The sequence below is a fragment of the Alosa alosa genome, chromosome 20 (assembly GCF_017589495.1).
Source record: "Alosa alosa isolate M-15738 ecotype Scorff River chromosome 20, AALO_Geno_1.1, whole genome shotgun sequence".
Taxonomy (NCBI): domain Eukaryota; kingdom Metazoa; phylum Chordata; class Actinopteri; order Clupeiformes; family Clupeidae; genus Alosa; species Alosa alosa.
Window position 1 is genome coordinate 14,535,016 of NC_063208.1, and position 27,119 is coordinate 14,562,134.

Here is a 27,119-nt window from a genome sequence, read left to right on the forward strand (position 1 = left end):
AAGGAACGCTGTCTGGCACCTACAACCACAGCAATCCAGACTGTTTTCCATCTGTGATCCCCTGATGGTGGATGATCTGCCATGTTCCATCAAAGCAGCGGCGTCCCTCTCTATCTTCCAATAAAACTCTTGAAGACACAACTCTTCCAAGAATACCTCCTCTCCTAGCACTTATGACAATCTCACACACCTAATTCACACTTACATTCACACTCTTCCCCCTCTTCCCTCTACCACCTCTCCTCCTACAGTACATACTTTGACTAGTACTTAATATGTAGGCACTCCTATTCTCTAGTACTAGTATTGACAGATGCAGTGACAATTCCTAACTATAGTCTCCTCGGCACTGTAGTTTAAACATTAGTCTAATGCTGTAGCTATAACTCTGTAGTTTAAAAGCTTAAATGTTAATAGCTTAAATGTTATCATATTGCTGTAGCTATAGCTCTGTACCTTAAATGTTAAAATGTAAAGCACGACAGTTTGGATGGAGAAACATACCTTTGCCATATGACATACAGTAGTTAATACTACTGTACAAACTGCCAGTAGTTACTAACCCTAACTCTAAGAAAGTGAGACAGCATGGGTGGAATTTATAACTATAGTGATATGTAAATGAAATAATTTTTTTGGTACATGAATAAAGTCAAATAGCACCATAGGCCACTGTCTAGAATTCTAGATTTCTTCCTGGACATTAAGTACTATAACTTGTGCAGCATTGCATTGTCTAACACTACAAGCTTTAAACTTGGCATGACTCATGCCCATAAATAGGGATACTGATTGATAGAGGTTTTGGGCTACTACATTCTGTTTCCATGCCGATATTCACTTTTTTCATGATATTCAGTTTTTCTTTAGACAGAGATTGACTTTTACATGTTGTATCTCTCTTATATGTTCTCTTACAATATAAAATACAGTTTGATTCTGATACTTCTGCAGACAGCCCAGAAGTGTTAGCTTTCATTTGATACCATGTTTATGTATATGGTCCTTGTGGTTGTGGAGATATTCAACATTTATTGTGGGCATGTCGTGTAGGAAACCTCAACATTTGAAACCTCAAAAGGAAACATCAAAATTGGCCTGAAATTGCTTGTTAAAGTCACAAAAAGAAAGGTTCAACTTGACAACCACCCTAGAACTTTACCCATGGGTCCTTTCTAAATAAGACATAGGTTGTCAGCTTGTACCCAAACATATCCACAAAAGTCTTAAGGAAAGCCTTTTTCAGAATTGGCCCCCTGACTAAAATGGCAGAATAATATTTGGAAAGACAGAAGTGATTAAGAAAATAGTTGATTGACAAATGTTACATTTTAGAAGAGGGTTTACAGTCAACAGGCCTTTGACAATGTGATTCACAACAGACTATTCATTTATTATATTTTTCTTTTATATTGGGGTTTATTTTATATGGCAAGAGAAGGTGGTGGCTCTGTTTGACACACGATTTGTACCGGTATGTCTGAGCGGCAAGAGGAGTTTGTTTTATGTGTATCTCTCATTTGACGCACACCATATTATTTTGAAAAAAAAACCTTGAATTAATTTTTAGTTAAAAATGTAACGTTTTATTTTCTTTCCTCTTTAACCCTTCAGGTTGATTTGTAATTTGTTTCAATGTCATTTATATGTAATTTTACAAAGGACTTTTCGCTGTTAATGATAATAATAGCTTCTAACCAATTGCTTTGCATTTGTTTCCACAGACTGAGACTACAGAAGCACAGGGCCACTCACAACTCACAACTACCAGAGGGCTTGTAATGTCTCCAACTCCAAGTCATCTAGGCCCACTCCACTATTACTTGAGTGCTTGAAACCTCAGTAAAGGGGCGAGAGGATGTTGCTTTTCAGCTGCAGCTGCTTTGCGATTGCATCTCTTCTAATGAAGTCATCGTTGTTTCACAACCGAGCCTCGGTAGGATTCAACTCGGCAGGCATTTCCCCTTGGACAGAAGGTTGCCCGGCGCCGTCAGCACTTTCGACATGGTCATAAATGTGAGTTAGCATTTTTGTGGAATGTCATACGGCTAGCATTATCGTCCCCACAGTGTCATGAAAATATCAAGAACTCATTGGTCCTGGCATTTCAAACAGACACAAGGTGATGATTCACTCTCACAAGTATTTTCTGACCAAACACAACTTCATAGCCTACTACTCAGGCTGAGGGAAATCATCAAAACATCAGACTGACAAGGGCAATCGATCATGCGGGATTTCTAAACGAGTCTCATGGAATGAAAAAAGTCAGAAACTTTTAGGAAAAAGCTCACAAGCTGTTGAGGCAGAACCACCAATTCATTAGCACATCGAGCCATTTGCATCATCATTTGGTTGAAGTCCGCTCTCAAAGGCTGTCTTGAGACAGATTTACCGTTTGTTTTTTTCTTCTCGGTCTAGACTAAATCACAGCCACGGTGATACTCACAGAGCCCACTTTGCTTCAAGACGTCACCATTTAAGAGTCGAGGAGATGCAATTCTATTTTACCCGTGACACTAATGAGAAAATGGCAAAGCACAACGTGGATGGGGGACCCGAGGTTTTTTGTACGAGCGGAGAGGGAAAGACAAACTGCTCGAACGTAGATTTATCGAAAAAGAGACGTTCTTCCAAGTCAAGTAGTTCCCTCACTGGTCGTTAAGCTTAAGACAGATGCCTGGGTTTAGCGAACATAATTACGCTCCAAAAGCAATCAGTGCAAAATAAGTTTAAAAAAGAGTCTTGCTGGTTTGGAGAGATACAGTCATGAGAGAACAGCTGGGGCCTGATTATGGGTGGGGGGAGTGATGGAGGACAGCAAGAAAATGAAAAATGAAACAAGAAAGTAAGAGAAGAAAACAGCACCTGTCTTATGGGTGGCACTTTGCCTATGCACACAAAACTGCTCTCCTCTCAGGAAAAGTCTAACCACAAGCAACATCACCAGTGTAAAGACTCTGGAAACCTACAAGCCTGGGTTGGACTCCAAGGCATTAGGCAATTGTCTCAAGCCCCGAAATGAATGCCCTAATGGGATAGTCTTGTTTGCCAGAGAACTCTCAGCACTGACCAGCCAGAGAGAAAGGGTAAAAATCATTTTTCCTGAGTCTATGAAAGAACCCTATTATACAGGATCAGCCTGTCTCTATACCCATACACACACACACACACACACACACACACACAATCACATAGACACATGTTTGCTTGTACAGAGACACACACATACTGTAGTCAGACACACTTCTACTTTGTCAAACACTAGCACACACACACACACACACATGCCTTGACATACACACACATACATACACACAGTGACAAGCCAGTGGGGCAAGACAGACTGGCACTCGCATTATTAGCAGCACCACTGTGGCATTCCAAATCGCGTCTGTCCACCTCAAAGTCCATTTTCTGCCCGATGACACCTGAGCCGGACCTGCTTGTAGGTGTCATGGGCTGCCATGCAGCAAATGACACCATGACCGGTGTGTGGAGACACCAGACAAATCTGTGACAGCTGACAAATGCAAAAAAAAAAAACCCCTCTCGTTGCCTGGCACAGAATACAGAGGAGAAGCAACACGGAAGAAACTCTGGGGAGGTCCCGGACATTTTCGTTCCCGAGCAACGGTGAAATGACACACCGAGGAATTGACAGGAAAATTCACGGCCTCGTCTTGTACGGACCGGATTTTCCCAGAAAACACTGGGAGGTAGCGGCCTTTTCTTCTTCTGATTTGTTAGGCCATATAAAACTGATTTACAAGATTGCACTGCGATCTTGACTTTTCCCAAAAAAAGCAGAGATGCAGCACAGTATATGGCTTGAGCTTTTTCTCATCCTCGTAAAAGCCGTAATCCGTGAGGGGCGCACTTTGACATCCTGACCTTACACATATCCATCTCTCTAGAAATGAGCGCCTGGTGCAATCGCACGCATAGCGGATTTGGAAGAACCCCATCCCGCTCGCTCCGCCTCTCTATTCCAGGTCAAAGGTCACACCAGTCATTCAAATGTCACCATCTCAGCATAGAGCAAAAAAAAAAAAAAAAATCACAATATAGTTTTCAAGGTTTTATGGATATTTCAAAGGTCCTGAGGTACTGTAAAGTGTAATACCTTATATAACTCTAAGGCAATGATGCAACCGTGTGTAATAATTAATTATCTTTATATTACATTATATCATATAAGCTAATACTTCAGCATTGCTAGTTTGCAGCGGTGCAAGTATTACAGCAAATGCTGTGGTTAAACTCCAACATATTGATGGGAGGAAATTGTTTTTTTTTTAATGGATGTTTCAAAAAGGAATTATTTTTGTTAAGGACATAGTGGAGGGTGGTAGAATCCTATCATATATACAGGTAAGACAGAAGTTTGGTGACATAGGTACATTGCAACAATATAACCAAATTGGATCAATGCCTCAATTATGGAAAAAATACATTGAAAAATTGCCTGGATCATATTTGGTATGTAGACCTCATATGAAAACGGCAAAATGGATCGCTAAAATTAAAGTAAACTAGATGTAAATAAGCGGTACAAAATATGACCGCCCGCTCAGTCCTGTACATCCGTTCCGAAAATAAATCACACTTCAATTTGTCTCCATATTTTACTCCATCCCCACTCTTGAAACTTTTTGTGTATGCTTGTTTTTGGCATGCCTGAGTGTGTGTGTGGCTGCACAGAAAGTACCCTACTGGTGCTGAAAAGGTGAATAGATTGTAGAATAGCCAAAGAAGATGTAGAATTGTTATAAAACCTTTAAAATCTCTAAACAATCACAAGTAGGGCAGTTCATCACAGTTCATCCATTGCAACTGGATTGATGAAAGGTCACTTACACCTGTAGGCTACATTGTATTTGGGAAAAGCAAAAGGTATCAGCATAATGTTATTTATTTATTTATTTTTTATGTATTTATAAACAAAACATCTCTGTCAGTTCCATGCCGTTTTCAACAGCTATCAAAAACAAAGGTCATTTTTGGATGGATGGATTTTTTTTGTGAATGTTTCTTCTTCTACATAAGATTTTAGTCATCTTTAGTTCATGTAATACTTTATTGTCAATGCACAAATTAAGTAACAGTAGTCTGAAAGCGTTATTGTTAATGCACAAATTAAGTAACAGTAGCCTAGTCTGAAGCGAAATGCTGTTTTACATCTAACCAGTGGTGCAAATAACTGACATGTCCAAATGGGCCTTGATGAAATGCGTCGCTAGACTGTTCATACACATTTTAGCGGGCCAAAGTTGAAAAGCTTTTGTCCGTTATTGTTAGTGCAAATATAGGCTGATTCATGTTCCCTTGCATTGTTTAACTGAGGTCCATGGCTAGTCTGGCTTTCATCAGACCAAGCTCAATCTTTAAGAAATCAAAAAAATAAATAGCGGGCAGATCAGGCTGGGTTCACCCAGCCTAGTCCATAGGCACCCGATATTGTTTAATTTTCCGATTGAGATATACCACGCTATTCTAAATGCAAAAATGCATCAGGGAGTTATGACAAAACGGTAACTAACAAACTAGATCCTAATAGAAAGTTGTTAGCTTCCCTAAGCTACAGGTAGGATTATAAGGTAGGCCTATTGACAACATAAATTGTCAATAGAATATAGCGACACAAATAAAATCTCCTTTGGAAACCAATGGCTTCGCCTTACAGTATTGGACTTAAACTGTCATACCATGGCGAAAAGTTGTAATAACATTCACGCAGCTCCATGAGTCAAGGAAAGCGAATGAAGTAGCCACTTCTAAATGGGACCCACTACACAGTAGCTTAAGGTGTTTTGCTAAAAGCAGCCATAATGAAATGAAGGTGTCATTGTTTGGATACTTCACACACGTGCTTTTTTTAATTTCACAGACTACAACTACCAAGCTGTAATCAAAGCACATCGATTCCCCTCTCTCACACCCTGCACGCGCCAAAACAAAATAAACAGAGCGTCTCAGTCTCAGGCATGTATAGGCAAAACTGTATCAGACCGGTGTAACGTTGGTAAATCTTCCATTGCACAGAATGATTTTGTTGCAATAAATGACAGTCGAAAGATACAAACAGTGCTGCTATCAATTTGCTTGGTATAACCGCATTTATAGTTTTCTACAAATGCAATCAATCAAATGCCTCCATCACTCAACCAACGCTAACGGTAACATTACCTAGGTCCTTATTGATATTACAAGATTAAGCATTACCTGCAGTAAAACCAAGCATGTCGAGAAACATCCTTAGATTTATTTGGCTTCAAGAAGAAATGGGAATTACACTTCATGTGAACATCGTCCTATCCTTATTAGATGTTAAGAGGGTTAAATTACAGTCCTTGTATGAGGCGTCCATTGTTTTCCAACCCACTTTTAACTTCCAACAAAATTGCGTCTCACTGCAACGATGCCATCTAGTGGACAAGCGACTACTCGCCAATACTGAAAATGCAGCCATGATGATGATGATGAATATTTATTTTGGCTTTCTTTTTAATCCTACTGATTTTCATTTTTTACGGGGGGGCAAATCACAAATGAGTGATTATTAGCCAGGTTGATGTGGGCCCTTGAGACCAACATACCATAAAAGATTCACAGAGAACTGTGTCTGCCCTACCCTCCTTTCGGGGTCCAGTCCAGCGAGGGGGGGGGGCTGCAGATGAAAACGAAAAAATGACGGTTCCATACTATCCATGTGGGGGTACATGCTCACCAAGTTTTGTGTACCCGGTCTTTCAGTGTCCGGGAATCCTTGTTGGTGTATCGTCACTAAATGTACACATAAATTATTTTATTGTAAGGCCCCCATGAACGAAAGTACACAAAACTTGGCATGCATTCAGGGTGTCATAATGATCCTACTCTTTTAATTTCGTGCAGTTTTGACCTTGTCAGCCAGAGATATTGAGATGAAAACACCTCATTTTTTTGCTTTTTAATTTTTAACTAGGTGGCGCTATACATGAAATAAGTGGTAATGGGATGGGTTGACATGCCCCTTAAGACCAACATACAAAAAAAAGGTGGACCTCCTAGCCCCCTACGGTTCTCGAGATATTCACAGAAAACTGTCTCCGGCCACCTACAGGCCAGTTGGTGTATAGTAACATAAATTAATTTATGTGTGGCCCCCATGAACGGAATTCCACAAAACTTGGCGTGCATACATAGGGTGTCATAATGATCATACACTTCCAATTTTGTGCAGTTTTGACTATGTTAGGTCACAGATACCTTCAATTACACCACCTCATTTTTTTACTTTTTTTGTGTTTAACTAGGTGGCGCTATACATGAAATGAGTGGTTATGGAATGGGTTGACATGGCCCCTTGAGATCAACATACAAAAAAAAAAAAATGGTCCTCCTAAACCCTACGGTTTTCGAGATATTCACAGAAAACTGTGTCTGCCCTACTTCCTCCTTTCGGGGGTCCAATTCAACGGAGGGGCTACAGATCAAAACGAAAAACGATGGTTCCATGCTATCCATGTGGGGTTACATGTCCACCAAGTTTCGTGTACCCTGGTCTTTCAGTGTCCCGGGAATCATTGACGGAAATTTGGGCATGCGAAAAAGAAAAAAAAAAAAAAAAAAAAAAAAAAAAAAAAAAAAAAAAAAAAATCTGACTAAACCTATATGACCGCGCCGCCAAGCGGCGGTCATAATTATATATAGATATGTTTACAGTGTTACTTGGTAAACTGTCAGAGACAGAAGATATACAAAATATAATTATTCTACTTGGAAATATATTTTTATTTTTAGATCAACATCTAAAAATATGATTAATATTAATAGATTTAAAAATGATATTAAACTGTATTGTAAAACTGAATGTCAAATGGCACATGAATCAAAAAAGGTTATGTATGCTGAAAGATGGGCTAAACTTACAGAAGCAGAAAGATGGATAGACTGAAAAATAAGATGGGTAGACGGACAAATAGATAAATAAATATGCTAAATAATTGAATGCTTTATAAAATAGGCACACTTCCTAAAAGCAGAGGGAGGAGGTTATTACTGTTTTTGTTTATTATTATTTGTTGATTATTCTTATTACTCATGAGTGATGTATTTTTGTATTGTCTCCTTATGATCATTATTATAATGGAAAAAAAGAAAAGAAAGTAAGAAAAAAAGAGACAGAGAAAAGAAAAGGAAAAAATAGTTCTCCATTGTGGGGTAGCCTGGTCGTTACCATTCTACGTACTTCCGGCCAAAAGTTGATTTCAGCCTCGCACGTAGTCTGGCCCAACCCACACTACACGGCTCGCGTGTAGCCGAGCCATTCAGCGAACAGTTGAGTGATGAGACGGAACTTGCCTGCCGAGTTGCTTGTAGTCCAGCGAAGCTTGTAGTTCAACAGCATAGCAACAATGGCGACTGAGGAAGAGACGCTAGAAGCTATCCGCGAAGTTGTCTCAACTCTCGAGAGCATCACGCAATTAAAGCAGGAACAAGAGGCTTGTCTTGTCAATTTTATAAATGGCAAGGACGTCTTACAACTCTCCTTCCAACTGGCTTTGGGAAAAGTTTGATTTATCAGATGGTGATAACTAAACCTAAACGCACAAGTGTACTACATGCATCACTACTTATCATGTTTTCAAATAAATGTTTGCTGCTCGTTATTCTCCCCCCTACTCTCAAATTACCTTAACAAAATCAATGCGGCATAGGCCTACTTAAGGAATGGAATGTTAGCTACTAGCTAGCCTACCGAGGCGTTGTGTCTTGACGTGAGCTAGCCGGTTACCGAGCTGGGCTCAAGGTAAACCGCTCCATGTTTGTGTTTGACAGAGGCTAGCCTGTGGCCGAGCTGGGCTCCAGGCGAGGCTACCGTGCTTGTGGACAGTAATGTTAGCCAGTCACCGAGCGTGGCTCAAGTTGAGGCTGCGTTGTTTTATGCCGAACAACTGTTAGTTTAACTGAGCAAGCTCCAGGTTAAATAACACGTAGGTCGTCAGTACAATCCAACTTATCCGAGAGTGTAGTCTGAACAGCCCATGGAGAACGAAGTAAGCTCCGACGAAGTCACCTGGCTGCATAGAACAACAATCGTCTGATAAGCGGCGAGAAAAGATAAGAGGGAAAACTGGCGTGTGACAAGAGCTGATATAATCTTGGTGTCGTGACGCTTTTGGTATACAACTCTCGGTCTGTGGCTGGCGCAAGTTAAGAGATATATCCACTACGAAGAGACTGCCCTGGCGGTTGCTGATTGGTTAAGGAAACTCCAATGATTTTAAACCTCAAAATAAGCATCCGCCCATTACAGAGACAGATTATTATTACTTTGTTCCAGACTGTATGACGAAGAGAAACGTAGTCACAGGCGGTAAGGACCAGGCTAATTGTGGGGGGTGGTGGTGGGAAAAAAAAACTTCAGCATTCACCAAAGTGTGCAGTGTTCAGCAAAAACAACTACATAATGCTCATTTCTGAGATTCTGCTGTCTAGAAAATAAGACCATTATAGATGGCCAAAGAAAATAGGCATAAAATTAAGAAATCCCTGGCAAGGAAAATGCACAAATGTGTATTTGGCAAGCATCGTCTGTTCTCTGCACATTGTGGTGGTGGTTCCACTACACTTAAGGCCCCTGCCATTTCAATTATGCGCAGTAATTTAATGCTCCCCTACCACAGAGCATAGAGCGCCGTCCACAGTGGGCATTATAAAGCAGTTTAGCCTATTTCCTCTAGAAATGACTGGAAATCTGAATCATGCTACCGGTGTTCAGTTTGATACCTGTGGTCAGTCGGTGGAGAGGACAGTACGATCTCCTAATAGGCACAGAGCACTCGCAGCCTTCTGCAGATGTTGCCTACCCAGTCATTTTCACACGCTCAGAGATAGTTAAAAGTGCAAAAAGACACCATAGGCTTTTAGGCAGCGTGAGCCCTCCTGGCTAGCTTCAGCAGGAGTCCTCTCCTTCCTCCTCTGATTACGGGTCGGAGGATTTGAGTCAGTTATCCTCACAGCTGAGAGCTTTGCCTTCGGAAGCACATGATGTGATGATGTGGGCTCACACAACGGCGTGCTAAATCAGTGTTAGTCTCTCTCGACTGCCTGTGGTGAAAGAGGAAAAGGGCTTTCTGTGTGTGTGTGTGTGTGTGTGTGCGTGTGGCTCTGGCCTCCCTTGTTGTTGGCCATGACACAGTCTTTCTCCCAAACTGTTAAGCCCATGCTGAAGGTCACTTACATGCTCTTTTCAGACGGTGGCTATTACCTTGGAAAAGACACCACCTTGGCTGAAATGCTATTGGCATGCTGACACTGGCTCCCACAACAGTCCCATCCGTCAAAACCCAGACATCCTCATGGGAAACCAAAGAAGTTAGGATGAAATATTTGTGTTGGGGGTTTGAAGATGGTTTCATTCATTGATAATGTGCAGGGGACTTGTTATGTTTTAATCTAATTGATTCAGCATGGCCATGCGGCTAAATTGACATGATAAAGACAAACTGAGCACGCTCCGTGCCTAGCCACTATGTCTTAGTCGAGACAAATAATAACAATAAGCTTGACGACAATCTGCCATGAGACCCTTTTTTCATTATAAATCAAAAGTTGTGCCATTGGTTGCAGAAACAACACGCACGCAGTCCCAATGGAGCACTTCTGAATGAGGGTTTACGCTTTAAAAGCCAGGGCGGCTCTTACTTCAGCTTCATAAAACTTTATAGTACCCAAGCAGTCATTAGGAGCTGCACTGGAGCCACGTTTAATATGCAGTTATTCATAAATGAGTGACCTAATTGCCTCTTTGTGCAGCCATAAATCCAAGCACAGGGAGGTCTGTGGAACAATGACTAATGAGTAACTGAGTAATATTTAACATGGTAAACATGGTGATGCACACTGTTGGGATATGATATGATCATGCAGGGTAACTCTCGGGAGAAATCGAGAGACAGAGAGAGAGAGAGAGAGAGAAGAGAGAGAGAGAGAAAGAGAGAGAAAGCACAAGTGTGTGTATATATGTATGTGTGCGCTAAGAGAGAGAGAGAGAAAGCACAAGTGTATGTGTGTGTGTGAGAGAGAGAGAGAGAAAGAGAGAATGCCAGAAGAGTGAAGTCAGTTTCATCTTCATGTTTATGTGGGAAACTCTTGAGATGAGCTCTGAGAATATGATAGATGATGTTATGCAGATGCTTTCTCAGTGTTGTGGCAGTTCCCTAAAATGATGATGATTGTTTACACTCTCTGTACTGTTGTGGGGTGTGATAATACTGCGTCTAATTGTGACTACCATGCCATAATTGGCTATTTGTATCATGAACAGCAATACAATGTGACATTCATTCAAGATCTCACAGCAAATATAATTTGACTTCATCAGGATGCATAGTATCCTGGATCTACTGGCCTTTAAAAAATAAAAATCTGCCTGCCTCCATGAGAATTTAACATAGGGGTCTGAATACTTATGACCCCTGTATTTTAAGGAAGAATATTTATTTATGTACGATGCATTATTCATTCACAAAGAAAATTGGTGTCTTTAAAGGTTAGATACTTTCTATCATTTTTTTCCTTAAAGCATTAAGATCAATTTCCAAAAGATTTTTTATTCCTCTTTTTAGTCACATTTAGCATGGGTTCATACACTTATGAGCTCAACTGTTTTAGGAATTATGAGTTAGTTTACTCCTTGTACCTTATAAATTCATCATGAGTTCAGTATGTACACATTAGGAATTCATTATTTATAACAAGGAAAACACACTGATAACACCTACGAAATAAGACTATTAATGAGGAAAAGCACATTTGTTAATCTTTAAGTAATGTTGAAAACATACTTAATAATTATGTATTAAGTGTTTGTTAATGCTTAACTAATTCTAAATAGTGTACCATTATTGTGTTTAAGTGTTACCCAGTTGTGTCCTATAGTTGGTGCTTTTCTCACAACTGGTGAAACTGGGAACACTTATTTGAGTAATGAGTCGCTTTCTATGATTTTCCAGTTGATGATTTTCTTGATTTCTTTGTACTGGTGTGATATTATGTCACACAGTACACATGTTGTTAACAAGTCTAGCCAACTTTTGGAATGCATTAAATTCATGCCCTTGAACTCAAAGAGCACCTGACTTTGTCACATAGATATTAACGTGAACTAGCATTCCGGCAAGCCACATTATTGGCATAGGGCATAATATGTTCTCCCAGGACAACCTTAACCTTATTTCTTAACCCCCACCCCCTTCGGTGGGTCTGTCAGTTCTCAGTCATAGCATAACTCTAAATCTCTGTCAACAACCTGTTTCTTTTTTCACTTTAATCCAGTCCAGTTAATGACGACATCCGATCAAAAGATGTCATCACGATGAATGTGTTTTGAAGACTGACATTTCTTGTTCACGTCAGTTCTGTGACATTCAGAGTATTTCTTCAACACTCTGCCCCATCCAGACCGTGTGAGGTTCGGTTTCATTATCGGCTGCATGTCTTTTAAACTGCGGCAGGTCGACAGGGGCAATAAGAGAAAAAGGACAGGACTATGCACATGACAGCAACACTGAGGCAGAAGTGAATAGGACAGTAAGGAAGGATAGAAAATAGACATTGAGAAAGCTAAGACACCACGAGACAGTGAAAGAAAGACCCTGTTGAACGAGAGGAGACAAAGCAATCAATTGATAGACAAAAAGAAAGAGGGAAGAGAGAGGAATGAGGGGAAAAGCGAGTGAACATGACAGAGCGATGGAGTGTGGAGGACAGAGGTAAATTAACTGACAGATGACCTCTTTCAGGATGACAGCTCATCCCAGCCAGGGGCCCCACCGGTGCGCCAGGGACTCGCTACACAGTTGCAGCCTCCTCCTCCGGCTCTGGGGCCCCTCTTCTCTCTCTCTCTACCTCTCTCTCTCTATCTCTACCTCTCATTTGTGCTCAATGTTCAATACAGATACAGTGACCAAGCACTCTGCATCCATTTCATCTGTATATACTTAATCCATTTTCTAAAATCTTATAGATACAGATGAAACAGAGCAATGGCAATGTTTGAGATGGCTGTGTTTCATTTTGTACGACAAGGGACCATAAAGGAGTCTCTCTCTCTCTTTCTCTCTCTCCCTCCACGCCATCTCTTTCACTCCCTTCATTTCTGCATTCCTAATGTCTACCGACATCTCACAGGACCCTCACCTCATCTATGTGCTTTCATCTCCTGCTTCCATCGACTGTCTGCCCCTGCACTGCACTGCACTCTGTGATTGACAGGTCATGAACAGCAGCACCAGCAGCTGCTGCAGTGGTCCATCCTGAGTTTTTTTTTTTGCTCTTTATACATTAGCACAAGGGTCAAAGGTCGGGGTTCCTGTGGGCTCATCCACCCGCAGCTGCCCCCTCTAACACCGCGAGTTAGTAATCCGGTCGGAGCGTGTCTCCTAATCCAGCTGGGGCCGAGGGCCTTATAGATTTATAGGGGGCCCGGGCATTAGTGCGAACAACAGACAGATGCAAAAAGCCAAAAGGGGAATAGAGATTAGTCCCATTTTTTTCTCTTCCAAAAAAAGAACAGACGGAATAGGCAATGTGAGGGAGAGTGCAGTGCAGTACATGTCGAGAAAAGCTGTTGACACACAAGTATAACGAGAGAGGGAGAGAGAGTGAGAGAGAGATAAAAAGGGGAAGACAGGGGTCTTATAAAGGTTAATAGGGCCAGATGAACAAATAGCGAGTCAAATGAGATTTGAAAAATCCCATTAAAGGTTAATGAGAACATGGTGCTCCTCCATGGGAGATTGATGGCTGGAAGCTGGTGTGGATGGACAGGGCACTGCCCTGGTGTCAGTTGGGCACACAGAGAGTGGGAGTTGGTTGTGTCCAGGTCCAAGGTGGGCGGAGGCAAGGTGCAAGATCTCAAGGCCTGGTCTCATGCGGTCAGAGGGAGAGCGTAGGCTTATTGTGAGCTGTTCCTGAGTTGATGGAGGGGCTGTGTGACCCACACTGCAGCCTGGTCCTAGACTGACAGAAGGAGGGTGGGAGTAGGTCACAACCTGGTGTCCAACTGATGGCAGGAGTGTGTGCTCTGGTCGTGACCTGCTGGCAGTCTCGCCGAAGGTGTGTGTGTGTGTGTGTGAGCAGGTTACTGCCCATTCTTCTCTTGATGGATGAGACCTCTTGCTTAGGATGACCGTCTCTCTGGCACTCAGGCAGCGGCCGAGTGCTGATCACCGATTAGATTAGCTTAGAGCTCCCAAGATGAATAACGAATGGGAGGCGGCACATAGCGGTCAGATTGGAGTATGATTGTATCAGTGAATACGAGCCTTGGTCCTCCGGGCCAGAGGTGATGTACGTCCACGATCAGTGAAATAGAACTTGATATTCACAATGATATTCTCCCAGTACGCTTCTCTTCAAGGTAAACTCTGGTCTAGCAGAAATAGGTCTATTTTTGGATAATAGCGAGTGTGAGCTTTGAGTAGTAATCATGGAACCCAGAGGACAGGCGCAGGGATTGGTCACTGTGGTACACACTGTTATGTCAGCATGGCAGAATACTTGTGTACTTAAAAGGGGCAATTAATAGCATTTCCACATCTTTTTCATAATGTGAAATTTGATAATTTCATGGATATTTGTACTTCATACTTGAAATACTACATTTACATCATCAGATTCTAATTCTTATTTTATTATTGTTTTATGACCAATTACTAGGATGAATGATTTGCTATTAGAGTTACTGAACTGTAGTACATTCTAAAACATTTAAATTCCTTTTAAATGTTGTCACACAAGGGAACAAAAACTCTGCCTGTAGATATCTTATTTAAAGGCAATGAGGATACGTGAGCTGCACTAAGGTTTCCACTGCCAGCGCCCATACTGAGAGAGAGAGAGAGAGATCAGGGAGGTTTAAATAAGGTGGCCACTGCCTTGGCTGAGACATGCTAGGCTGGACTGAGGAGAGCTGGTGTGTGTCGGGGGTGGGGAGGGGTGTGTATCCAGGGAGCTAATGAAACTGTTTGTGTGCACCTGTTAGTGCAGTGCCCTCCGTTTGTTGATATATTCAGTGTGTGTGTGTGTGTGCTGGAGAGATATGCTTAGCTCCAGAAATTTAAGTTAAACGGCACCCCTGCTGAAACATTAACTGAGAACACACACCCTGTGTCTCTTTTCTCTCTCTCTCTCATGTGGACACACACACACACACACACACACACACACACTCTTTCTCTCTAACACACAATTACTCCCTCTAGGTTCTCTCTCAAACACACAAAAACACCCAGACACACACACATACATACTGTGCACACACTCCCTCTCTCACACACACTTGGACTCCCCAGTGCCATTATCCGAGTAAGTGATTCATCGGTGGATCAATACCTCCTCTCATTTTCCCTTTGACAGACAGGGAATTAAAAGCGAAGGGGGCTACAGGAAGCGCACAAGCTAATTAATTGGGCTGCGAAGCGGCGGATGCTATCACACGGGGATTAGGGGCCTCGGTGCTGAGCGCGGGAAACGTCCACCTGAAGGGTGATGTGTCACTCGGCAAAGATCCGCTTCTACAAACACACAGACACACACGCACGCACACGCCCACATACACAGGAAAAAACAGATACAAGAGACAGTGAAGGAGAAGCAGGTCAGAAGATGAGGAGAGGAAGAAAAAAATGCTGCAGTGTGTTTGTGTTGGGGGTTGCGTCTTCACATTACAACACCTCTAGTTGTTACAACAAGTCTAGTTGTTGGTCACAGGTTCTGCACACACACACTCACCTCAGATGGGTGGGCTGTGGTGGACGCACATGTCGACACAGGAAGCAAGCGGTCCTGGGGCCACTGGATGACTGCGGTAGAGGGCTGCCAGGTCGCTGTGCTCTTCGGTGTTATCTGCTGCTCTTGCATGTAAAGCGCATGCTGCTCACCGCTCCACGAGGTCATTCAGAACTTCCTGTGGCCTCCAAGTGACCCTGCAGCTGTGAGGAATAAACTTATGGCCTTCCTCAATCTGCCGTTGTGTATGACACTACTCTACTGGACACTATGATATTCTTCACATTCTTCCATACACATGATTACTTATAAAACACAACCAGATTTTCCATTCTCCATTTGATACATTGATACAATCTTGAAGAGCTTCTCAGTTTTAGTTAGTGTGTTTATTTAAGGATTTCAATCAAAGCATCCTACAGTTAATGATTCTTTTAAAACTTGACCATTTAAAAAAAAAAGATAAATAGGAGGACAAGTACAGGATAACGCCAAGAACAGAACTCTAACTAAGGCTAAGACCCATCCTCGCCCATGTTCGGATGTGAGCTTACAGTAGTGGAAATAAATAAACAATAATGTCCACACATTCATATACACAATACAAGCTATAGTTCTTCCCAATCCACACACAATCAAATGGAATGCAACAGTTTGCCTGAGTGCGATAGTACACTTTCATCTTTTTTCATCTTAAATTGACACATCTTTTTATCTTTAATCAACAAGAATATATGCAGTTATGCTTATTCAAACCCTTCCTTTTTTTAACATAACATTCACGTAATAAGTTGACAGCTTCTTGATCAGATTACGTAGGATTTCAGAATAACTGTTGTGAATACACAAATGCGTACAGAGCACATCAACATTTCAACATTTCGCCCTACTGCTCTACGGTGCGGGCTACTGTGCACGTGGTCCTTGGGCTGGCTTATAGATGCTCTTAAGTAGTAGTGCTGATTTGAGTGTACATGTGGCAACACAATGGGGTAATCTGTCATACAGAAAGACACTCAAGTGGGCCTTGTGGAACATGTGGTGCTTGACGACAAGAACAAAAAAAAAAAAAACAACGAACATTCTGGAACAGGTAGCTAAGCACTTGCTTCCGGCAGCATTTTAAAATAGTCTCTTCAAAAAGGTCAGATGTCCGGTTTGCTTTTCACCCCCTCTGGGGAGACGACAACAAAAAAGGGATTACATGCATTCGGTCCAAAGCAGTTGTCCAGTATCTGTCCCAAACATTCGCCGATCTCCACTTTAGCACTAAACAGAAGCCATTGACCAGTGCACGGACTGTTACTTCATTGCACCATCAGGGAACGTCCATAGACTTGATATCTGAACACCATGTCCTTGACTGTATCTTTCACAGGCAGAGACAGGAATCGGCCAGATTCATGCAGAACTTGATCAAACAAGCAGAGAAGCTCAAGATGAGTTGAGTTTGAAATGCATTGGTTTATGATGACTGCAAAGTCATGCAGGACGGCTGGAGCTGCAGTTGGTGTTTATACACACATAATGGTGTTAACTTGTGTGTGTTTGTGTGTGTGTGTGTGTGTGTCTCAGGGTGAATGGTGTCTATCTCTTGGGCCTGTCAATGTCATCAATGGCTGCCAGGAGCTTCTGCCGGGCCTTCTTGTTGATGTGAGAGCCCAGACACACATTCACCAGGTTGGCCAGCTGCTTCATTGAGTACTCCTAGAAACAGAAAGACAGACAGAAGGATCAGACAGACAGACAATGGGAATGTTAACACTCATGAACTGTGTTTTTGTGGATGGAATTAACACAGGTCTATTTTTACCAAAGTTGCTTCACCTCTGTCCAGTCTATTAACTCTTCGTACTTTACTCTGTTAGTTTCCATAACAAGCTACAACGTTCCAACAAAGCTAAGGCGACAACTTCATAGCCTTGTCCTTGTCCTCTAGAGCATCGGTGCCTCACCCGGTGGTTTTTGATGAACTGCTCCATGTCGTTCTCGGTCAGGTAGTAGGCCTTGATGTAGGTCTCCACAAACTCCTTGTCGGGGATGGGCCGCAGGTCGGTGAGGCGCTCCAACTTGGTGAGGAACTGCTGGAAGTCCAGCTGCATGAGGGCACGTCCCTCGTTGCTACACTTCTTCACATTAGCATAGCTGGCAGACAGATGGATGCAGAGAGAGGAGCAGAGAGGTGAGGAAGGATGAGAAGAAGAGAAGAGAAGAGGGATTGATAGAAGAGAAGAGGAGGGGATGTTTAGATGGGCTCTCTCCTGAGGAATACTTTGCATGACTTCAGGGCCCTACCTCAAGCAACTGCAACCGCAGACAGACACACACACAAACATACATGCACACACACACACATAAAATGTTCCTGGGGTAACCCTTTTTTTGAAGAATGTGTGTTTATTTTCATAACACACGCCAGTCAAAGAGGCGCATATGTTATGGGCTTTGCCAGGCAACATTACTTATCCGCTTTTGATGACTGATTCCGACACAGCCGCTGCCTCATCAGACGTGCTGCTGAATGAATAACGAGTCGAAGAGAGAAACCCTTTCTCCTCTTCTCTCCCGGACTGTTAAATCCAGCTCGTAAAACGCGTTTGGTAAATTTGAAAGTCCTCCAACGCCTCCTCTGTCTGAGCTCTGGCGCATTGTTTAACGGCGAGATTTACGGAGATATGGGAGGAGGATGGCACCCTGCATGGAATTTTGTGAGCCGACATGGTATGAGCAGAAATCATAAAAACGGGCTAAGTGAGCGAAAGAGTGACTGAATTAACCACAAGGCTAATCTTGTCCACAATGTCCGTCTTCACTGCCAACGCTGACTGTGACGATAAAAACAAGATTTAAGTATTGGCCTCAGTAATAGGAACAGCATACTATAACCATATAAGTGATAAACGATATACTGTATATCTAACTGTTAGTTCCAGTTCTATAGTTCTAGTTCTAGTCTTTATAGTTATCCTGTGGATGGGCCTTTAGCAGACAGGCTTACCGGGTGCCCACATACAGTAATGGGAGCGCAAACTACATGCAGATATTTTTTACACAGAGGTCAGGTAAAAAAATAAACAAAAAAGTAGACGTGTGTCCCTGAGCACAAACACCTATGACTTGAGTCACAAGGACCTGCTGATCCACAGAGGCACTCCTAAGCAGTGAATGGACACCTCTTACAGTGATTAGTCATAACATTCCCTCAGAGGAGCTTCTTACAGAGGCTGAAGTGTCAATGGAGACCTTTTGCCACAACACAAAGGAGTTGTTGTTATGAGGCATTCCTCTTTTTTCTTGGCCTTTTCATGATTTGCCACAGCTGAGATCTGCTGATATGATGACTATCTTCAGTGTGGGGATCTATTCAATCTCTGTCTTGGTTTTCCACATGAAGAGTCAATAAGGTGTATTGATCACATTCTAGATTTGGTTCTAGATTAGGTTCTAAGGCCAACTCTTTCAGGATAGTGCTGACGGTACTATACTTGTGACATCATGACTTTACAAACAGACAGCACGCTGAGAGTAGTTCTTCAGTGTTTGCACAGAAAATGTTTTGGGTAAAAAGAACCGTCTCGATGTCTCTGTGAAAGTGAATTGGGATAAGAGGGGGGTCTTTTTACTGCTAGGGAGCAGCAGAGTGGTGCTGGATGTAGACATGTGGTTTTGGCTCTTGGCTGAGCAGCCTGTGTACATATAAACCGCTCTGTCACGTTGAGAGTGTCCGAGTCTGACAGCCGGTGCTGGCAGCCACTCCAGAGGGCACGCGGGCACGAATGCTGTGCGAGTACCGTACACCCACACACCAACAGGACAAACAAACAAACAAACAAACAAACACTCTCACACACACACTCTCACACCGACAACACGCCCACACTAACCCAGCCACTGACAGTGTGAGTGTGTCCACACACACACACACACACACACACACAAATGCGCGCACACACGTTCACTCTCTCTCTCATCTCTCTCTCACACACACACACACACACACACACACTTTCGCGAGCAAGTTAGCACACAGCTCCAAACATGGCCAGCCAGTCAGCTGGAGGGGCTGTTGACGCCCCTGTTTGCTTTTTGGCTGACAGAAGAGTAATTGCTTTCTACAGAGCTACAGATGCAGCTGAGCTCCCAACTTATCTGCACTTTTCTACCAACTGTTTCTTCCCTCTTTTTCTTCCTCCCTCTCTTCCTCCTTTCCTCTCTCTCTCTCTCTCTCCTCCACTGTCTCCTTCATGTAGTCACAGCACCTGTGATGCCACTGTTACACAGAGCTTCTGAATGCAAACACATAGCATTTTGTCCGTGCCTGAGTTTGTTTATGGAGAACAACAAATAAGACTGTTTCTAAAAGGGCCACTCCAGAAACGCCAAATAAAAGGGACATTCCTGGGAAAAGCATCTTCTGATGTGACCGGAAGGACTAGCAAGTAACAACGCAGCCAACACTGGTGCATGTACATCGGCGTGTTCATTAATATGAATGAAAACTCTATGCATAATTATGTGCATAATGTATGTCCTTAATGCATCAGTTGGTTTCTAGATTGGTACACTTGGACGCCTACTAAACGCCTTTAGTGTGAACCCCATGGGGAAAAAAGACGTTCATTTCACTCCATTCCTGTATTCTTTCATCAACACCCATCCCCATTCATCTAGTCAAAAGGAGCATTCAGTGTTCATCTTTTCCTGGTCATTTTGTAGACTGTTTTGGCCTGTTGACCTTCCTCAAGGTCATCAAGCAGGGAGTCCCCTTTATTGAAGAGACATTTATTTACACAGAGTCAATGTGTGTGACACTTTCTTCAGTGTGTGCTCATCAATTCTTGGTGTGCATCATTTTCTGATTTACGGGGTCATACTCTCCTGTCCCTCCCTGCTCGTGGACAGGTCAGATTGTTTCATCTCCGGTGCAGACGGGGGACATGACGCATCTCTTTTTCCCCCACGATGAACCGCCCGCTTCTTAACCACCCCCCCACTGCTGCGGTGATGACTCATCTGCTCAGATAACTGGCAGAGGACCGTCTTCTGTCTTCTGATAATAGCTCCGTTTCTCTTTTTAGACACGAACAAAACTCACACACTACCCTACCCATCGCGCTTCATCCCCAGTCCCTTGGCTTAACATTCATTTCAAACACTGCGTCCTCAAGAAACTTCAGTGCAGTTTGTGTTCAATCCTGCAGTCATTGATCATACTCGCTTCCGGACGTGCACATGGGCACCTGTGGACCCGTAGTTGCTCTCATTATACTTGGGGTCAATGTATGCACTGTTGGTGCCCTTGTAGCGTAGTGGATTCTGCGTCGCCGCAAAAAACTGAAGGGTACACGCCACGGACGTCCACTGAGAGTCGCACGTATGCCCTCTGATGAGGACATTCACGCCCTTCACGCCAACATTCTGGGCCAGATGTACGTACATTTGCGAACGTAGCGTTATCAGCGCTTTTACATCATTGCGGCCTGTTTGTACATACCTCACAATGATTTTACACACACATTGCGAAACAAATACGCCTGAACTGGGCGCAAAAGCGTTCTGTCAAAAAAAAATCTGGCCCTCTGACCCTTGCGTACTCACGGTCAGGCAAAGTATAGCTTTGGCCTTCCTACTTTGTACCTCTCTCATGCGTAGCACATGTAATGCATGGATGGAGGGCACTGCTTACCTATCAGTTTTTGTCTCCTCTCTCTCGTCTCTCTCCTAGTTACCTTCCTATGAGAAAAATGTAGTGTGGGAAGCCTTGTTGAAGTGAGGCTCCCTGAGAAGCAAAGGGCTTCCGATCTCGCTCCCTCGGCCCCCTGGAAGCGTTTGAGCCCTGAGCTGCATCGGAGTCATAACCCAAGCATGTTGTGTGTGTGTGTGTGTGTGTGTGTGTGTGTGTGTGTGTGTGTATGTGTGTTTTCTCTTGAATGCAGTTAAATGCATGTAAGCATGAGCGTGCACACGTGTCCTGAAGTGCATGCAAGTGAGTACCTATGTTTGTGTGCACTTCAGTGTATTCAAGTGTTCCCAAGAATGTGTGTGTTTGTGCGTAAATATTTGAGGGCCTCTGTGCATTGTGCTTTCAGCTCGGCACCATGTGCGTGATGGACCCTCCCAGCATGTCCCCTACCATCTTGACTCCCGTCTCCACAAACCTCCCAAGCTCCTCCACAGCCACGTCCTGATGCAGTCTGCCAAGCGTGCACAGTGTGTGCACAGGGCTTTCCCCTTGCAGCAAGCAGATGTTTGCACAACTGGGCTGGGAAGAAGTTTCTAGCTTAACAAGGGGAGCCCTGAGAGGGGATCCAAAAAGTGGAAAAAAAGAGAAAGAAATGACAGATGACGAAGGGGAAGAGGAGAGGGGAGAGGAGAAGAGAGGAGGAGAAGAGGAGAGGAGAGGAGAGCAGAGGAGAGGAGAGGAGAGGGAGGGAAGAGGAGAGGAGAGGGGAGGGGAGAAGAGAGGAGGAGGAGAAGAGGAGAGGAGAGGAGAGCAGAGGAGAGGAGAGGAGGGGAGGGAAGAGGAGAGGAGAGGGGAGGGGAGAAGAGAGGAGGAGAAGAGGAGAGGAGAGGAGAGCAGAGGAGAGGAGAAATGAGAGGAGAGGCGAGGTGAGAAGAAGAGGAGAGCAGACGAGAGGAGAGGACAAGGGAGAAAAAGAGAGGAGAGGGGAGAAGAGAGGAGAGGGGAGGGGAGGAGGGGAAGAGAGGAATGTCTGTGGGGTGACTCGGTGTGGGCAGGTAGTGTATTCCCTCCATGTGAAGAGGATAAGCTGGGGGAATAACATGGCCAAGGCTTCCTTCTGCTTGGATTTGTGTGAGGGAGAGAGACAGAGGGAATTGTTCATCTCCTGACCAAGGTATGTATGAGTGGGCCTCAAGTACACACACACACACACACACACACACACACACACACACACACACACACACGACACACAGATCAAAAGTACTCATAGATCTAGACAAATAAATCACAAGTATGTATGGTCACATAAACATACTCTTGTACATGCATGCACACACGCACACACACGCGCCCACACACACAAGCATCCAGACAAAGTAATCACAAGGACATAGAGACCTGTGCACGCTCTAGCATGTTCTCTCTCTCTCTCACGCTCAAACACACACACTCACACTCACACAGAAATGTCCGCATCCAGAAACTTTCTCCACATGAACACAAAAGGAGAAGTGTGTCAAAAGAAAAGATGGATGCCTCAGTAGGAGTTCAATAAATAAATAAATAAACTCACTCTGGCATCCTAACACCTGCACGATCTCCCTACCTACAAATCAAATCATTCGGCAGACGAAGAATTTGAAAGATGAATGGAAACCTTGCCTCGAAACAATCGCTCCTGCCTCGCCCACTTGATTGATGGAAAACAAATATCTGAGTAGCGTCTTGGCCTTTCTTCCACTGTAGTGCCATTACAGGCATGTGATGGGATTAGAATATTGTTTTTTCTCCACTGGCTGCGCATAACTGTGGACTCCTGGTATGGGAATGCTGGTTGCAAACAGCATACCAAAAGCATTTACATTATTGTAGATTAATGTATGATGTATGATTTTTTTTATGCATACATGAGAATTACATTACATATTCAGAGGATCATTTTGTGTGTGTGTGTGTGTGTGTGTGTGTGTGTGTGTGTGTGTGTGTGTGTGTGTGTGTGTGTGTATGTATATACAGTGGGGAGAATAAGTATTTGAACCCATGCTAAAGTTGACTAAAAAGAGGAATATAAAATAATCTGTTAGAAATTGATCTTAATGCCTTAATTTAAAAAATGATTAAAAAATTCAAACTTAAAATTTTTAGTGAATGAAGAATGTATCAGAATAAATAAAATGTTCTTCCTAGGGTAATGCAGGGGTATTCAACCCCTATGTTAAATTTGTAGAGGTAGGCAGATTTTTATTTGAAAGGCCACTTATTTTATGGATCAGGATATTATGCATCCTGATAAAGTTCCTTGGCTTTTTGAATTAAAATATCTTAAACCCACATACCCTTCACCATACCTAGAGATTGGCATGGTGTTTTTTTTTTTTCTATTAGCTGGTTTGATGTTCATTGAGTTCAATGCAAATCGAACCAGCTAATAGGGCGAACTGAAAAATACACCATGCAAATCTCTAGGTATGGTGAAGGGTATGTGGTGATGTGGGGCTATTTTAATTCCAAAGGCCAAGGGACTTTATCAGGATGCATAGTAACCTGATCCATGAAATAAGTGGCCTTTAAAAAAAAAAAAATCTGCCTGCTCCTATGGGAATTTAACATAGGAGTCAAATACTTATTACCCCTGTATTTTAAGGAAGAACATTTATTTATTTATTTACGATACATTCTTCATTCACTAAAATCGGTGTTCTTAAAGGTTGGATTTTTACTCATTTTTTTTAAATTTAGGCATTAAGATAAATTTCTAACAGATTATTTTATATTCCTCTTTTTAGTCAACTTTAGCATGGGTTCAAATACTTATTCTCCCTACTGTATGTATAGCATTGTGCACATTTCTTGCTCTTTATGTTCTATGTGAGCTGAACATTGCTGACACTGTGCAGAACTTAGCTAAGCTGATGCTTTCATCTAAAGCAACCCCAGAGAGGTGTGGGGATTAAAGTTAGGAACATTTCTGTGCCTAAGGTTATAAGAAATGTTTGAAGCCTTAATATAGACATTTTCCATTTTCAAATCTTAAACAACCAGCCTACACCTGAAACTCATCCTTATGTACCCTGAAAGCTAAGCCTTCATGACTCTGGCTTAACCTTCAGTTCACTAGAAAATCATGAGCATTTAAGTTTTACACCACAGATATAATGGGGAATGGTAGTGGTAGACATCTAGATATAGACATATCGAAGGATACAAGCTATTAAATGTATAATACAAATGTTTGTTTTTTTTTTACATAGAGAAGTGGGTGTTTGTACTATGAAGGTGTGACATGATGTGATAAAAATTGGACGCAGGTGGTATACCAGAATAGAACTTTCATCATGAAATGCTTTTGATAGTCGATTAGAATTGAGTGGGCACTTGCCATATCGGGGTAGAAAAGCAGAGAAGTGTTAGTGAGTGAGTAGTGAGTGTGCAGGTTAAGAAGCTAGAGGACTGAGATGGAAGGAGGGCTGTGAGAGGGGAGAGAGGTGTAGAGGGGCTGGGAACACTCACCCCTCCACCAGTGTCCGGTTGGCCAGGCGGATGCAGTGCTCCCACAGGACGTTGGAGACGGACAGAGGGATCCGCACCTGCCGAGACACCTCGCTCAGCCGCTTGTTGAACTGCTCGAATTCCTGAGGAGCACACACACACACACACGGCACACGCACACGCACACGCACACACAAAGTCATTTGTGAAAACAGAGAGACTCCATTACAGCTACAGTTTTTTGTTCTTGAGGCTGTGGTGAGGTCGGCCATTTTTTCCCTTTATTTCCGCAGCACTGGCCAAGTTGAGGCCCCAACACGGTGGGATCTGTGGGAGCTGACTGTGAGCTTTTGAGTGTTAGTTGAGCTGAACTGTCATCCGACGTCTGGATGTCGACGTAGTGATGCTAGCTAGCTAACTAACTAGCTATCCACTATCGTCAACCATCAAGACGTCAACGCACAAGCTGTGTCAGGATTTCACCTTGAGAAGCTGCTGCTGCAGGCCTACGTTTCGCCACTGGACTGTCCAGGAGCAACGTACAGGAACATCATGCAAGCGACTTTTTAATCACCATGCCGGAGAGAAGAGAGAGCCGCCCACGGCCACGGCCACCGCCCCCTAATCTGCTGGCTGATCTGCTCATGGAAGAGAGTTCCATTATCAGCATCATAGTTGGCCCCACAAGGCTTCCGTTTTAACATTCCATTTGTTATCTTAATGCGGGAACCAAATAGAACGTTCAAGCATTGTTTTTGTTTTTATTGTTGAAAGGGTCAATAATAAAATCTACACTCCACAAGCATTCTCCTTTTTGCCCCCTTGATACTATCTGATTATTATGGGAAAACACAGAGTAAAAATACCGGGCACGAGTCCTGAACTAAGAAGCAAATCACAGGCCTTCTACAAAGCCCTGCTGCTGTTTGTCTAACCCAGACCCAGCAGTCCAATGCCCACCTGCCACAAGCATCGCAAAACCCATCGCTTCCATATTGTAATGAAACTCCCCACACCGCACACAGACATCCCAGAAACCCCTTGCCACACCAGCGTGACTGCCCTTTTTGGCAGGCTGCATGCGTGTACGCGAGGACACACACACACACAGACAGACACACACACACACACACAGACAGACACACACAGACAGACAGACAGACAGACAGACAGACACACACACACACACACACACACACACACACACACACACACACACACACACACGCGCGCACACACTGCTCACAGAAGTGTTGAATCAGCTGTATGCTGGCTGACTTCTCTCTTTCGTACAAAAAAATAAGAAAAGAAGCAATCTTTGCTGGACAATATCGTTTGGTAGCACAGAGAGTCTGCCAATAACTACTTCCACAGTGTTTGAGAACCTTTCATTAAAGAGCAGTTTTAGGTCTTCACTGATATCTTATCCACAGCAGAGTAATTAAGTGAACTTAATTATTTTCGTAAAGCAGTGAAAGCATTCATTCTAACTCAAACTGAACTGCTTAACAGCTTTTAATGTCAGGGCAGAGTGATGTGAGTTAACTAGATAAGTTTGTGTAGAAAGATGTGGTCTTAGTGGTGATTTATGTGAAGCTCACATTCAGATTATGCTCACACACACACACACACACACACACACACACACACACACGAACACAAACACACACACACACACTAAAAATGGAACAAATCATACGCTATTATTCTCTCTTTAAACATCCATGACTGTGTGTTTATAAATAAGCTTGAGCTATACACTCACTCTGATGCAAAGATAGGAATTCTAATCTTTTAAACAGAAATTAATTTGCTCCAATAACACCGTAAGCTAAACGGATTACGAATAGGATACAGCTATGTATAGGTCTGTTTATTTTGACACGACAGAGCAAACAGTGAAGAATGTGCAGCGAGGATGATGCAGTGATCGGTCAAGCCAGTGAGTGACCAGTGGAAATGTTTGTTTTCCGACCCCCAAACACCCACACAACTGCGCAATTAGACCGCAGCTCAAATCAGGGCACATTTGCCCAGCCCTGCACTCCATCGTATCGGGACACACATCTGAGAGGTGTTACTTTTTCCCTGAGACTCGCATTCTGAAAATGCAGCCAATCTAAATGCAAATATCATCTCACTCTAATAGCAATTCATGTGTGTG

The 27,119-nt window shown here is 43.0% G+C and overlaps 1 protein-coding gene across 3 annotated transcripts in view; it reads right to left on the reverse strand.

The window, feature by feature from the left end:
- Positions 1-10,118: 10,118 nt before the first annotated feature.
- Positions 10,119-27,119, reverse strand: part of vps50 (VPS50 EARP/GARPII complex subunit) — a 137,970-nt gene continuing 120,969 nt past the window's right edge. For 2 of the 3 annotated variants that reach the window (XM_048229256.1, XM_048229254.1), the window contains 3 exons: positions 24,977-25,098; positions 17,736-17,925; positions 16,151-17,487 (listed from right to left, as the gene is read on the reverse strand). In XM_048229256.1, the coding sequence (XP_048085213.1) occupies positions 17,368-17,487; positions 17,736-17,925; positions 24,977-25,098 (432 nt within the window). In that variant the 3' untranslated portion in view covers positions 16,151-17,367. Of the gene's footprint in view, positions 10,147-16,150; positions 17,488-17,735; positions 17,926-24,976; positions 25,099-27,119 lie in introns of those variants that run through there. The other variant, XM_048229255.1, reaches the window with a different exon arrangement.